The sequence below is a fragment of the Entelurus aequoreus genome, linkage group LG09 (genome assembly GCF_033978785.1).
Source record: "Entelurus aequoreus isolate RoL-2023_Sb linkage group LG09, RoL_Eaeq_v1.1, whole genome shotgun sequence".
Taxonomy (NCBI): Eukaryota; Metazoa; Chordata; class Actinopteri; order Syngnathiformes; family Syngnathidae; genus Entelurus; species Entelurus aequoreus.
Window position 1 is genome coordinate 6,001,130 of NC_084739.1, and position 16,203 is coordinate 6,017,332.

The window sequence follows — 16,203 nt, forward strand, 5'->3', positions numbered from 1 at the left end:
GTTGGGGTTAGGGTTAGGGTTAGGGTTGGGGTTGGGGTTAGGGTTAGGGTTAGGGTTAGGGTTAGGAGTGGTGGATGTGCTTAGGTTTAAGGTTAGGGTTAGGGTTAGGGTTGGGGTTGGGGTTAGGGTTGGGGTTGGGGTTAGGGTTAAGGTTAGGGTTAGGGTTAGAGGGTTAGGTTTGGGGTTTGGGTTAGGGGGAGGGTTAGGAGGTGTGCACTGTCCGTCTACAACCCGTCAAGGTGACGCCCACGCCAAACGCAGGACCCCCCGGAGACCCCGAAAGATAAAACTCCAAATTTGGTGTTAGGGTTAGGGTTAGGGTTAGGGTTAGGGTTAGGGTTAGAGGGTTAGGTTTGGGGTTTGGTTTAGGGGGAGGGGTAGGGGGTGTGCACTGTCCGTGTACAACCCGTCAAGGTGACGCCCATGCCAAACGCAGGACCCCCCGGAGACCCCGAAAGAAAAAACTCAAAATTTGGTGTTAGGGTTAGGGTTGGGGTTAGGTTTAAGGTTAGGGTTAGGGTTAGGGTTGGGGTTGGGGTTAGGGTTAGGGTTAGGGTTAGGGTTGGGGTTGGGGTTAGGGCTAGGGTTAGGGTTAGGAGTGGTGGATGTGCTTAGGTTTAAGGTTAGGGTTAGGGTTAGGGTTGGGGTTGGGGTTAGGGTTGGGGTTGGGGTTAGGGTTAGGGTTAAGGTTAGGGTTAGGGTTAGAGGGTTAGGTTTGGGGTTTGGGTTAGGGGGAGGGGTAGGAGGTGTGCACTGTCCGTCTACAACCCGTCAAGTTGACGCCCACGCCAAACGCAGGACCCCCCCGGAGACCCCGAAAGAAAAAACTCTAAATTTGGTGTTAGGGTTAGGGTTAGGGTTAGGGTTAGGGTTATAGGGTTAGGTTTGGGGTTTGGTTTAGGGGGAGGGGTAGGGGGTGTGCACTGTCCGTCTACAACCCGTCAAGGTGACGCCCATGCCAAACGCAGGACCCCCCGGAGACCCCGAAAGAAAAAACTCAAAATTTGGTGTTAGGGTTAGGGTTGGGGTTAGGGTTAGGGTTAAGGTTAGGGTTAGGGTTAGAGGGTTAGGTTTGGGGTTTGGTTTAGGGGGAGGGGTAGGGGGTGTGCACTGTCCGTCTACAACCCGTCAAGGTGACGCCCACGCCAAACGCAGGACCCCCCGGAGACCCTGAAAGAAAAAACTCAAAATTTGGTGTTAGGGTTAGGGTTAGGGTTAGGGTTTGGTTTGAGTTTAGGGTTAGGGTTAGAGGGTTAGGTTTGGGGTTTGGGTTAGGGGGAGAGGTAGGGGGTTTGCACTGTCCGTCTACAACCCGTCAAGGTGACGCCCACGCCAAACGCAGGACCCCCCCGGAGACCCCGAAAGAAAAACTCAAAATTTGGTGTTAGGGTTAGGGTTAGGGTTAGGGTTAGGGTTAGGGTTAGGGTTAGGGTTAGGGTTAGGGTTAGAGGGTTAGGTTTGGGGTTTGGTTTAGGGGGAGGGGTAGGGGGTGTGCACTGTCCGTGTACAACCCGTCAAGGTGACGCCCATGCCAAACGCAGGACCCCCCGGAGACCCCGAAAGAAAAAACTCAAAATTTGGTGTTAGGGTTAGGGTTGGGGTTAGGTTTAAGGTCAGGGTTAGGGTTAGGGTTGGGGTTGGGGTTAGGGTTAGGGTTAGGGTTAGGGTTGGGGTTGGGGTTAGGGCTAGGGTTAGGGTTAGGAGTGGTGGATGTGCTTAGGTTTAAGGTTAGGGTTAGGGTTAGGGTTGGGGTTGGGGTTAGGGTTGGGGTTGGGGTTAGGGTTAGGGTTAAGGTTAGGGTTAGGGTTAGAGGGTTAGGTTTGGGGTTTGGGTTAGGGGGAGGGGTAGGAGGTGTGCACTGTCCGTCTACAACCCGTCAAGTTGACGCCCACGCCAAACGCAGGACCCCCCCGGAGACCCCGAAAGAAAAAACTCTAAATTTGGTGTTAGGGTTAGGGTTAGGGTTAGGGTTAGGGTTAGGGTTATAGGGTTAGGTTTGGGGTTTGGTTTAGGGGGAGGGGTAGGGGGTGTGCACTGTCCGTCTACAACCCGTCAAGGTGACGCCCATGCCAAACGCAGGACCCCCCGGAGACCCCGAAAGAAAAAACTCTAAATTTGGTGTTAGGGTTAGGGTTGGGGTTAGGGTTAGGGTTAAGGTTAGGGTTAGGGTTAGAGGGTTAGGTTTGGGGTTTGGTTTAGGGGGAGGGGTAGGGGGTGTGCACTGTCCGTCTACAACCCGTCAAGGTGACGCCCACGCCAAACGCAGGACCCCCCGGAGACCCTGAAAGAAAAAACTCAAAATTTGGTGTTAGGGTTAGGGTTAGGGTTAGGGTTTGGTTTGAGTTTAGGGTTAGGGTTAGAGGGTTAGGTTTGGGGTTTGGGTTAGGGGGAGAGGTAGGGGGTTTGCACTGTCCGTCTACAACCCGTCAAGGTGACGCCCACGCTAAACGCAGGACCCCCCGGAGACCCTGAAAGAAAAAACTCAAAATTTGGTGTTAGGGTTAGGGTTAGGGTTAGGGTTTGGTTTGAGTTTAGGGTTAGGGTTAGAGGGTTAGGTTTGGGGTTTGGGTTAGGGGGAGAGGTAGGGGGTTTGCACTGTCCGTCTACAACCCGTCAAGGTGACGCCCACGCCAAACGCAGGACCCCCCGGAGACCCCGAAAGAAAAACTCAAAATTTGGTGTTGGTGATAGGGTTAGGGTTAGGGTTAGGGTTAGAGGGTTAGGGTTAAAGTTAGGGTTAGGGTTAGGTTTGGGGTTAAGGTTATGTTTGGAGTTGGGGTTGGGGTTAAGGTTAGGGTTAGGGTTAGGGTTAGTTTATTACACCAGTTTATTACTGAGTGTAATAAACTGCGGTGCCGTTTTGGCATTTACAGTAATACACCGAAAAATCCACACTTGTTGATTTGCGGTTAAAAAAATTTTTTAAAAAAAAGACATCTCAGGTTACAAAATTTTAATGTAGAATTGCATTTTTTTTTTTATTTACAGTAAAAAAACTAATGTAAATTTTACTGTAAAATTCTGGCAACTGTACTGCCTTTTTTTTGTACCATAAAAACAGCAGTATTGGTTTTTCCATATACAGTAATATACACTACATTTTGAGGTGATATTTTTGCAATTTACCATATTTTTTTTACATTTTAGTTTTTAAGAAATCAACTAAAAAAATGCATTAAAAAGCGTGTAATGATAGTATTCACTGTTAGAAGCGGCCCTCCGGCAAAACTGGACAATCATGCATTACATACTATACATGACCTTTTGCACTATATTATTTTATATTATTATGTGTTGTCAACTTTGTACTTTTTTTGTTAATATTATTTTTTATGTCATTGCCTGAAATAAAAAAATAAAAAATAATAAAAAAATAAAAAATTATAAAAATGTGCTCACCGGTCACATGTCTTTCCATGTGTCGTGATGTTATCATGTCTCTGCACTACAACATGGCAACAAATGGACGAGATGAGGACAATGGATTACATACTTTGCCTCAAGGGCCAGAGCGAAGACTCCAGCTGCCTCTGGAGCTGCCGCTGACGTTCCAGAGTGACGCAGTGTGCAGTTTCCATAAAGGTCTGTGGTGGCCTAAATGGAGGACAAAAACAAAATAAGATTCATTTTTTACTCGTTTTGTTAGAAGAATTGTAAGTTATCACAAAAAACTTAGTGTTGAAATGAGTTCCAGGCAAAAGGACAGGGGCTGTCTTTGAGGCCTACCAAGAGTAAAACTCCACTGTGTAGGGAGGGGGGGGGGGGGGGGAGCAAGATGGTGTTCCTGTGTTCTTTCATGTATGGTAATCAACAGAAGGATGTTGTTCTGAACCCAAGGACTTCAAAGCGGACAGATGGCAGGATCTGCCCAATTTCCAGACCAACTCTTTTTGAAGTATTTTGCAAACTCTTTTTGAAGTATTTTACGAACTCTTTTTGAACTCCATCCATCCATCCATTTTCTACCGCTTTTTCCCTTCGGGGTCGCGGGGGGCGCTGGAGCCTATCTCAGCTACAATCGGGCGGAAGGCGGTGTACACCCTGGACAAGTCGCCACCTCATCGCAGGGCCAACACAGAGAGACAGACAACATTCACACTCACATTCACACACTAGGGCCAATTTAGTGTTGCCAATCAACCTATCCCCAGGTGCATGTTTTTGGAGGTGGGAGGAAGCCGGAGTACCTGGAGGGAACCCACGCAGTCACGGGGAGAACTTGCAAACTCCACACAGAAAGATCCCGAGGCCGGGATTGAACTCACGACTACTCAGGACCTTCGTATTGTGAGATAGATGCACTAACCCCTCTTCCACCGTGCTGCCCTCTTCTTTTTTTTTTAAACTATTTTACGGAACTCTTTTTGAACTATTTTACGACCTCTTCTTTTGAACTGTTCGGTAACCAAAGGCAACGCTGTTTACGACCCACTTCCCTCTGGAAGCAGCTGTGGTCAGGCGGGGGGAGAAAGTCAAATAAAGAAGGAGGAGTGCAATCTTTGGGCAGAGCGTGCTGAGACACTGTAAGAGGTTACAGGTCGACGTCGACTCTCCTCAATATATTGAGTCCAAATTGAATTCTGTCTCTGTTTGATTCTTTGCCTCTTGTCTTGTTTAATAGATGTCATCAGTGTTTGAACCTGACACGTTTATATAAAATAGAACAAAAAAAAACAATTTCTAGCAGCATCGATGGTGTAACAATGAAGCTATTTACGCGTCAGTCCACACGTTATGTTAATATTTATTGAGCAAACCTTTCTGTGTGGCATTGGCTGCTTAATTAGAAGCAATAACAGCCTGGCTGCAATTAAGCGGAAACCCCGGGGAGGACCCTGACTCTGTCAACAGCCCAGGCTCATTTGCATAATTGCAAACACAAACATGGCTTCAGGGTTTTAGGACAAAGGGAAGCACAAAGGACATGAGAACACATGAGGACAGCTGACGAAATGAGCGCATGAGACGAGGCGAAGAAAGTCCACTTGATGAGTTCATAAGTAGTGCATGACACTATGTGAATACATTTGATTTGATGAGTGCATGAGACTACATGAAGAAATTTGATTTGATGAGTGCATGAGACTAAGTGAAGACATTTGATTTGATGATTGCATGAGACTATGTGAAGAAATTGGATTTGATGAGAGCATGAGACTACGTGAAGAAATGTGATTTGATGAGAGCATGAGACTACATGAAGAAATTAGATTTGATGAGTGCATGAGACTATGTGAAGAAATTGGATTTGATGAGAGCATGAGACTACGTGAAGAAATGTGATTTGATGAGTGCATGAGACTACTTGAAGAAATTGTATTTGATGAGTGCATGAGACTACGTAAAGAAATTTGATTTGATGAGTGCATGAGACTACATGAAGAAATTTGATTGGATGAGTGCATGAGTCTACATGAAGAAATTTGATTTAATGAATGCATGAGACTACGTGAAGAAATTTGATTTGATGAGTGCATGAGACTACATGAAGAAATTTGATTTGATGAGTGCATGAGACTACGTGAAGAAATTTGATGAGTGCATGAGACTACTTGAAGAAATTTGATTTGATGAATGCATTAAACTACATGATAAAATTTGATTTGATGAGTTCATGAGACTACATGAAGAAATTTGATTTGATGAATGCATGAGACTAAGTGAAGAAATTTGATTTGATGACTGCATGAGACTACGTGAAGAAATTTGATTTGATGAGAGCATGAGACTACATGAAGAAATTAGATTTGATGAGTGCATGAGACTATGTGAAGAAATTTGATTTGATGAGTGCATGAGACTACATGAAGAAATTTGATTTGATGAGTGCATGAGACTACATGAAGAAATTAGATTTGATGAGTGCATGAGACTATGTGAAGAAATTTGATTTGATGAGTGCATGAGACTACTTGAAGAAATTAGATTTGATGAGTGCATTAAACTACATGAAGAAATTTGATTTGATGAGAGCATGAGACTACTTGAAGAAATTTGATTTGATGAGTGCATGAGACTACATGAAGAAATTAGATTTGATGAGTGCATGAGACTATGTGAAGAAATTTGATTTGATGAGTGCATGAGACTACTTGAAGAAATTAGATTTGATGAGTGCATTAAACTACATGAAGAAATTTGATTTGATGAGAGCATGAGACTACTTGAAGAAATTAGATTTGATGAGTGCATGAGACTAAGTGAAGAAATTTGTTTTGATGAGTGCATGAGACTATGTGAAGTAATGTGATTTGATGAGAGCATGAGACTACGTGAAGAAATTCGATTTGATGAGTGCATGAGACTACATGAAGAACTTTGATTTGATGAGTGCATGAGACTACATGAAGAAATTTGATTTGATGAGTGCATGAGACTAAGTGAAGAAATTTGTTTTGATGAGTGCATGAGACTATGTGAAGTAATGTGATTTGATGAGAGCATGAGACTACGTGAAGAAATTCGATTTGATGAGTGCATGAGACTACATGAAGAACTTTGATTTGATGAGTGCATGAGACTACATGAAGAAATTTGATTTGATGAGCGCATGAGACTACTTGAAGAAATTTGATTTGATGAGCGCATGAGACTACTTGAAGAAATTTGATTTGATGAGCACATGAGACTAAGTGAAGTAATGTGATTTGATGAGTGCATGAGACTACGTGAAAAAATTTGATTTGATGAGTGCATGAGACAAAAATGAGGACAATTGAGGAGATGAGTACATGAGACAACTACACTACACATTGAAAGGTAAAGACATTCACCACGCCAGCCTCCGGGTTCCTTTTGCGTCCGTTGCTGAAGGTGGAGGCCAGAGTGGAGGAGCAGCTCTCGTCATAGAGCGCCGTGCGTCCGTCGTTGATGGCGGAGTTGATGGAAATGGTCCACATGCTGGAGGCGTAACCGTCACAGTTGCAGTCGTCGTAGCTACCGCCGTCTCCCGAGGCCCACACGTAGATGCTGCCTTTCCCTCCTCGGCCCTTGGAGGACGCAAGACGAATTGAGGAATGTCTTTAATTACTGGGACATGTCGGATGGAAATGTCAAATGGAAAATGCGTCTCTACGGAACCATGGAAGGTCAGTTTATTCATTACAATATGCAAGAAGACGCTCCTTTTATTGGACGATAAAAAACCTGTGAGACAACGCGCCTCATGCGTGACATCGGTTAAGAATGTTCTATGCTGGCATATGATTCATTCATTAAATGTCTCACATAAATACCCTGATCAGGTGACCTTCTTCAGAATAAAATAAACTTAGTAACTGTCATGTCTGTGATCATGTTTTGTTTAAGTTATGTTCTGTTTGGGTTTTGGACACTTAGTTCCTGCTTTTTCACTCCCTTGTTTTGTCACCATGGCAACCATTAGTTTCACCTGTTTCACATTTTGAGTCACGCACCTGTTTTCACTAATCATGTCACTATTATTTCAGCTTTCAGTTGCCAGGCAGTCTGTCTGGCGACATTATCTTAACTCTGTTTACTTCTGTACCCTTGCTACTTCTGATACTCATGCCTGTTCATAGTTATGCTTCATGCCATGCCACGTAAGTTTTGTCTGTTCATGTTACAGTTAGCGAGTTTTGTTTCATGTCCATAGTTTTTGCCTTTGGGCTAGTATTTTGTTTCATTAGCCAAGTTTGTACTTCCGCCTTTGTGCGCGCCTTTTGTTTGTTCTTTTGTTAGTGTAAAAATAAATATGTATTTACCTCCAAGCCATGTCCGATCCAACTTTACTTTTCTGACATGACGTGGACTATGGATTGTTCGTTTTCCTGAGATGCAAGTAAAGTTGGATCGGACATGGCTTGGAGGTAAATACATGATTATTTTTACATTAACAAAAGGCCGAAGTACAAACTTGGCTAATGAAACAAAATACTAGCACAAATGCAAAAACTATGGACATGAAACAAAACTCGCTAACTGTCTCAACGTTGATATCTAACGTTGAATCCACGTCTTTGGTTGGGAAATGACCTAATTTCAATGGTCAAATCAACATCACATCCTGACATTGAATAAACGTTGTCAAAAAGTATGTTGTTTCAACGTTGTTGGTTGGAAAATGACCACATTTCAATAGTCAAATCAAGGTCACAACCCAACATTAATTAAACGTCGTCAAAAAGCATGTTGTTTCAACGTTGTATTTGTGTTGTAGAATATTGGTTGGAAAAATGACAAATTCCCAGCAGGCACAAGACATTGATACAACATTGATTATACATACATGTCCTTCAAAACTGCCTTAAAAACTACAATGCAAAAATAGTTGTATTTGTAAATTGAGACAACGTTGAATCCACGTTGTTGGTTGGGAATCTACCAAATTTCAATGGTCAAATCAACGTCACAACCTGACATTGAATAAACGTTGTCAAAAGGTATGTTGTTTTAACGTTCTTGGTTGGGAAATGACCAAAATTCAATGGTCAAATCAATGTCACAACCTGACATTGAATAAACGTCGTCAAAAGGTATGTTGTTTCAACGTTGTTGGTTGGGAAATGACCAAATTTCAATGGTCAAATCAACGTCACAACCTGACATTGAATAAACGTCGTCAAAAGGTATGTTGTTTCAACGTTGTTGGTTGGGAAATTACCAAAATTCAATGGTCAAATCAACGTCACAACCTGACATTGAATAAACGTCGTCAAAAGGTATGTTGTTTCAACGTTGTTGGTTGGGAAATGACCAAAATTCAATGGTCAAATCAACGTCACAACCTGACATTGAATAAACGTCGTCAAAAGGCATGTTGTTTCAACGTTGTTGGTTGGCAAATGACCAAAATTCAATGGTCAAATCAACGTCACAACCTGACATTGTATAAACGTCCTCAAAAGGTATGTTGTTTTAAGGTTGTTGGTTGAAAAATGACCACATTTCAATGGTGAAATCAACGTCAGAACCCAACATTGTTTAAACGTCGTCATTAAGCATGTTGTTTCAACGTTGTATTCGTGTTGTAGAATATTGGTTGATAAATGACAAATTCCCATCAGGCACAAGACATTGATACAACATTGATTATACATACATGTCCTTTAAAACTGCCTCAAAAACAACATTGCGAAAATAGTTGTATTTTTAAATCCAAACAACGTTGATATCTAATGTTGAATCCACGTTGTTGGTTGGGAAATGACCAAATGTCAATGGTCAAATCAACGTCACAACCTGACATTGAATAAACGTCGTCAAAAGGTATGTCGTCAAAACGTCTCAATTTACAAATAAAACTATTTTTGCATTGTTGTTTTTAAGGCAGTTTTAAAGGACATGTATGTATAATCAATGTTGTATCAATGTCTCGTGCCTGCTGGGAATTTGTAATTTTTCAACCAATATTGAACAACACTAATACAACATTGAAACAACATGGTTTTTGACGATGTTTAATCAATGTCGGGTTCTGACCTTGATTTGACCATTGAAATTTGGTAATTTCCCAACCAACGACGTTGAAACAACATACTTTTTGACGACGTTTATTCAACATCAGGTTGTGACGTTGACTTGACCATTGACATTTGGTCATTTCCCAACCAACAACTTGGATTCAACGTTGTCTCAATTTGACCATTGAAATTTGGTCATTTCCCAACCAACAACGTTGAAATAGCATACCTTTTGACAACGTTTATTCAATGTCAAGTTGTGACGTTGATTTGACCATTGAAATTTGGTCATTTCCCAACCAACAACGTTGAAATAGCATACCTTTTGACAATGTTTATTCAATGTCAGGTTGTGACGTTGATTTAACCATTGAAATGTGGTCATTTCCCAACCAACAACGTGGATTCAGTGTTGTCTCAATTTACAAATACAACTATTTTTGCATTGTTGTTTTTAAGGCAGTTTTAAAGGACATGTATGTATAATCAATGTTGTATCAATGTCTCGTGCCTGCTGGGAATTTGTAATTTTTCAACCAATATTCTACAACACAAATACAACATTGAAACAACATGCTTATTGACGACGTTTAATCAATGTTGGGTTCTGACTTTGATTTAACCATTGAAATGTGGTCATTTTCCAACCAACGACGTTGAAACAACATACCTTTTGACAACGTTTATTCAATGTCAGGTTGTGACGTTGATTTGACCATTGAATTTTGGTCATTTCCCAACCAACTACGTGGATTCTGCGTTAGATATCAACGTTGTCTCAATTTACAAATAAAACTGTTTTTGCATTGTTGGTTTTAGGGCAGTTTTAAAGGACATGTATGTATAATCAATGTTGTATCAATGTCTTGTGCCTGATGGGAATTTGTCATTTTTCAACCAATTTTCTACAACACGAATACAACATTGAAACAACATGCTTTATGACGACGTTTAAACAATGTTGGGTTCTGACCTTGATTTGACTATTGAAATTTGGTCATTTCCCAACCGATATTTTACAACACAAATACAACGTTGAAACAACATGCTTTTTGACGACGTTTATTCAAAGTCAGGTTGTGACGTTGATTTGACATTGAAATGTGGTCATTTCCCCAACCAACGACGTTGATCCAAGGTTAGACATCAACGTTGTCTCAATTTACAGATACCGTATTTCCTTGAATTGGCGCCGGGGCGGTAATTAATTTAAAACCTCTTCTCACTCCGGCGCTTACCAAAGGTATGCGGTATAGGCAAGCATGCGCTAATTATTTTAAAACCTCTTGTCACTCCGGCACTTACCAAAGGCATGCGGTAAATTTACACCTGCGCTTTGAGTGTGATGTAAGGATACCATCATGAAAAGCACATTTAAAAAAAAAAATGGTATTATGGTCTTACCTTTACTTATAAATGAAGTCCATGCGCAGCTGCTTCTGAACAAAAGCATCGATAACTTGTTTATAGAAGTCTTCCTTATCTTTCTTCAGTTTTAAAAGTCTCTCTGTCTCGATGGAGATATTCCTTTAATTATTACCTCTTGCTTCGATTGAAAGTCCAGTTTAGAAAACTGTTTTATTTTAGATATGTAATCCTCCATGTTAAAAGTGCAAGCGAGAGGAAAAAATTAACGATCCCTGCTAAAGCTGTTGCTGCTTGTTGTCACTTCATCTGCAGCCCAGTAGTCGCAAGAAGGATCACTAGCGCCCTCTACCACCAGGAGGCGGGAGTCATTTAATGACTCATATTTGACACACGCAGCTACGGTATATTAATAAAACATCGCTGCTTACTGTTCTTTTTAGCATATTCAATATCTTGGACCTTAAATCCTACTGAATAGCTCTTAATCTTCTTCCCTTTATGCGATTTCAAATTATTGAAATTAGCCTCCTCCATTTTGAAAATGATGACAGGTGAAGTGTCACTTGTGATGTGACGAGTTTGACCCGGCAGAAATTCTAGGCATATGCTAATTATTTTGCGAAACGAGTTTGACCCGGCGGAAATTCTAGACATGCGCTAATAAAAATAATATTTTGCGAAACGAGTTTGACCCTGCCAATCCAGAGGTACCGCCCCCTCTGGATTGGCAGAACGGGGTGGTGGTTCCTCTCTTTAAGAAGGGGAACCGGAGGGTGTGTTCCAACTATCGTGGGATCACACTCCTCAGCCTTCCCGGTAAGGTTTATTCGGGTGTACTGGAGAGGAGGCTACGCTGGATAGTCGAACCTCGGATTCAGGAGGAACAGTGTGGTTTTCGTCCTGGTCGTGGAACTGTGGACCAGCTCTATACTCTTGGCAGGATCCTTGAGGGTGCATGGGAGTTTGCCCAACCAGTCTACATGTGCTTTGTGGACTTGGAGAAGGCATTCGACCGTGTCCCTCGGGAGGTCCTGTGGGGAGTGCTCAGAGAGTATGGGGTATCGGACTGTCTGATTGTGGCGGTCCGCTCCCTGTACGATCAGTGTCAGAGCTTGGTCCGCATTGCCGGCAGTAAGTCGGACACGTTTCCAGTGAAGGTTGGACTCCGCCAAGGCTGCCCTTTGTCACTGATTCTGTTCATAACTTTTATGGACAGAATTTCTAGGCGCAGTCAAGGCGTTGAGGGGATCCGGTTTGGTGGCTGCAGGATTAGGTCTCTGCTTTTTGCGGATGATGTGGTCCTGATGGCTTCATCCGGCCAGGATCTTCAGCTCTCGCTGGATCGGTTCGCAGCCGAGTGTGAAGCGACTGGGATGAAAATCAGCACCTCCAAGTCCGAGTCCATGGTTCTCGCCCGGAAAAGGGTGGAGTGCCATCTCCGGGTTGGGGAGGAGACTCTGCCCCAAGTGGAGGAGTTCAAGTACCTGGGAGTCTTGTTCACGAGTGGGGGAAGAGTGGATCGTGAGGTCGACAGGCGGATCGGTGCGGCGTCTTCAGTAATGCGGACGCTGTATCGATCCGTTGTGGTGAAGAAGGAGCTGAGCCGGAAGGCAAAGCTCTCAATTTACCGGTCGATCTACGTTCCCATCCTCACCTATGGTCATGAGCTTTGGGTTATGACCGAAAGGACAAGATCACGGGTACAAGCGACCGAAATGAGTTTCCTCCGCCGGGTGGCGGGTCTCTCCCTTAGACATAGGGTGAGAAGTTCTGCCATCCGGGGGGAGCTCAAAGTAAAGCCGCTGCTCCTCCACATCGAGAGGAGCCAGATGAGGTGGTTCGGGCATCTGGTCAGGATGCCACCCGAACGCCTCCCTCGGGAGGTGTTTAGGGCACGTCCACGGGGAAGACCCAGGACACGTAGGGAAGACTATGTCTCCCGGCTGGCCTGGGAACGCCTCGGGATCCCCCGGGAGGAGCTGGACGAAGTGGCTGGGGAGAGGAAAGTCTAAGCGGAAGCGGAAGAAGATGGATGGATGGATGGAGTTTGACCCTGCGTTAATCATGAGCCGGCGGTAATGCTAAGCATGCGCTAATTATTTTGCGAAACGAGTTTGACCCGGCAGTAATTCTAGGCATGCGCATACTATATTCCCGGCGGCAATTCAAGGAAATACGGTACAACTATTTTGCAAAGTTGTTTCAAAGTCAGTTTTAAAGGACATGTGCGTATAATCAACGTTGCATCAATGTCTCGTGCCTGCTGCGATACTTCAGCGGGTTCGGAGCGACCTACAACCTGCTTGCACATGGTCAGGATGATTAATCAGGCTGGTAATAGACAGCGGCACTGTTAGCATGGCAACAGTCTGTGTGAATCAGGTCTTCCGCAGAGGAAGATCTTTGCTGGGTTACATTGTGGAGATTTGCCTCCCACTTCTGGAAAATACCAGCATCTCTGCTAAAACCGCCTTAGTCGTAAGAGCAAACACTATAAAGGTCACGGTCAAGCTGAAAGAATGTAATAGCCCTTGTTCTGTTTCCACTTAGTGTCATGTCTTCATGGTAGTCGACTTTCTTCAAGTTATCTCATGTTCTCACCGAGTCAGTTAGTAATGTATCCTCAGCTGGACATCATCACGTCCTAATATCCTAAAGTCCCAAATCCCCGTCTAATCAACTCTCCTCACATAGTTTTTGTCTCCTTGTCTAGCTGTGTTGCTTCAGTAAGTGCAAGTAAAATGTCAATTGTCAAAAGTGACATTCCTAGCCCCTTCCTGCTTAGTCTTGGATAACAATATTATGGAAAATATAATTGAATTCATTTTCATTGTACACTATGGCGCACAGTCTTAGTGCCCAACGTACTGGGATACAATCCTGTCCAGATTATGTTCCAGGAACATATGCAACTCTGATGTTTTAATTATGTTAAACTTGTTGTCTTTCATTTGAAAAAATCATTTTTTAACCATTTGTTTACCATAAATGTTACATGAAGTTTGATCAACCCTCTTGGGATATTTGATTTTAATTATCTTCTTTTTTTTGCGTTAAAATGTAATATCGGCAATTATCGGTATCGTTTTTTTTATTATCAGTATCGTTTTTTGTTTTGTTTTGTTTTTTTTTGTTTTTTTTTATTAAATCCACATAAAAACACAAGATACACTTACAATTAGTGCACCAACCCAAAAAACCTCCCTATCCCATTTACACTCATTCACACAAAAGGGTTGTTTCTTTCTGTTATTAATATTCTGGTTCCTACATTATATATCAATATATATCAATACAGTCTGCAAGGGATACAGTCCGTAAGCACACATGATTGTGCGTGCTGCTGGTCCACTAATAGTACTAACCTTTAACAGTTAATTTTACAAATTTTCATTAATTACTAGTTTCTATGTAACTGTTTTTATATTGTTTTACTTTCTTTTTTATTCAAGAAAATGTTTTTAATTTATTTATCTTATTTTATTTGATTCATTTTTTAAAAAGTACCTTATCTTCACCATACCTGGTTGTCCAAATTAGGCATAATAATGTGTTAATTCCACGACTGTATATATCGGTTGATATCGGTATCGGTTGATATCGGTATCGGAAATTAAAGAGTTGGACAATATCGGCATATCGGATATCGGCAAAAAGTCAATCAATCGGCAATAAGTACAGGTAAGACCATAATAACGTTTTTTTTTTATTAAATGTGCTTTTCATGATGGTATGCTTACATCACACTCAAAGCGCACGCCTACATTTTATGGATTCCTTTTGGTAAACGCCGGAGTGAGAAGAGGTTTTAAAATAATTACCGCATGCACGGCCATCCCGCCGGTTTCCGGTAAACGCCGGAGTGACCGGAGGTTTTAAATTAATTAACGCCCCTGTGGCTATTCAAGGAAATACGGTACCCAAAATGTCCAACTCTGCCAGAGGACGCCGGTTCATCAGGAGCAGGGGTCGGCAACCCGCGGCTCCGGAGCCGCATGCGGCTCCTTGACCACTCTGATGCGGCTCAGCTACATACATGCCGACCCCCCTGATTTTCCCAGTAGACTTATGGATCTCAGTGTCTCTCATAGATTACTCCCAGGGAAAAAATAATCCTATTTGCACTCTAATTACTAAATAAAGGGCGTGCCCTAATTGCACTGCAGTAATTGTCCTCTATAGCATTTACATACAGCGTGCCAGTCCAGCCACATGTTGCATGTTGTTATTACTTGCACACACAGGAGACAGCAAAGCATACTTACTCATCAGCCACACAGCTTACACTGACGGTAGCCGTATCAAACAACTTCAACATTGTTACGTTACAAATATGCGCCACACTGTGAACCCACACCAAAAAAGAATGAAAAACACATTTCTGGAGAACATCCCACCGTAACACAACATAAACACAACACAACCATTACCCAGAATCCCATGCAGCCCTAACTCTTCCGGTCTACATTATACACCCCCGCTACCACCAAATCCCCCCACACATCACCCCCCCCTCTCCGTGCGTTGGTTGAGCGGAAGAGTTAGTGCTGCATGGGATTCTGGGTATTAGTACCGTCAGTGTAAGATGTGTGGCTGCTGAGCTAGTACGCCTCGCTGTCACTTACGTGAGCAAGCTGAAATTGCATTCTACGTGTGATCGAGCAGGTGCACTGATAGGGCAGAATGTAGAGGGCGGCAAATGCAGTGTCATCACGCTCTGATATTCGGGAGTCTCCCGGGAAAAATGAGAGGGTTGGCAAGTATGACGCTATCAAGCGCCATTCGTTCAAAACTCGCGGGCTGCGCTAACATCAAATTTCCACGTTAAAGTGCGTGCCGGTGCGTGTGTCGGAGACCCCTGGTTAACATAGCACAAAGCATTTAAGCTTTGTATGCGGTGTTTTTCATTTTAAAAAAATTTTTGTGGCTCCCATTACTTTCTTTAATTTGTGAAACTTGCCAAAATGGCTCTTTGAGTGGTAAAGGTTGCCGACCCCTGATCAGGAGGGTATGTTAAGGTACCTTGTTGACGCCATCAGCCATGGCCTGAAGGGTTAACTCTCGGGGGCCATCCACGGTCTTGCCGTCATCGGTGGGCCCCCAGCTGGCGCTGTAGATGTCAATGACTTGAGGCATGTGGCTGATGGATGATGCTTCTATGATGTCGGTCATGAATGGCTGGTCCAACATCCTAATACCTATCAGGAAGTAGTTGATATTAATAGGTCAGTGCTACTTCCAATAATACAGTACATCTATAGAAGTGTGCTTCAGCGCTCCAATTCCCTTAACATTATTCATGACTAGGGAGTATTTTTCTGCACCCATTTCATGCTACCATTACGCCATTATGACAACGTGCGGGGCATCGCAGTCTGCTTGTTGCCATTCCTCTCACCGTCCAAAATGACAC

At 43.0% G+C, this 16,203-nt stretch overlaps 1 protein-coding gene across 1 annotated transcript in view; it reads right to left on the reverse strand.

Annotated features, from left to right (window-relative positions):
* Positions 1-16,203, reverse strand: part of LOC133657082 (neuroendocrine convertase 2-like) — a 69,159-nt gene that overhangs the window by 16,737 nt on the left and 36,219 nt on the right. Inside the window, exons 8-10 of the mRNA XM_062058004.1 lie at positions 15,813-15,988; positions 6,774-6,989; positions 3,494-3,594 (exon numbers count right to left, since the gene is read on the reverse strand). Of these exons, the coding sequence (XP_061913988.1) occupies positions 3,494-3,594; positions 6,774-6,989; positions 15,813-15,988 (493 nt within the window). The remainder of the gene's footprint in view (positions 1-3,493; positions 3,595-6,773; positions 6,990-15,812; positions 15,989-16,203) is intronic.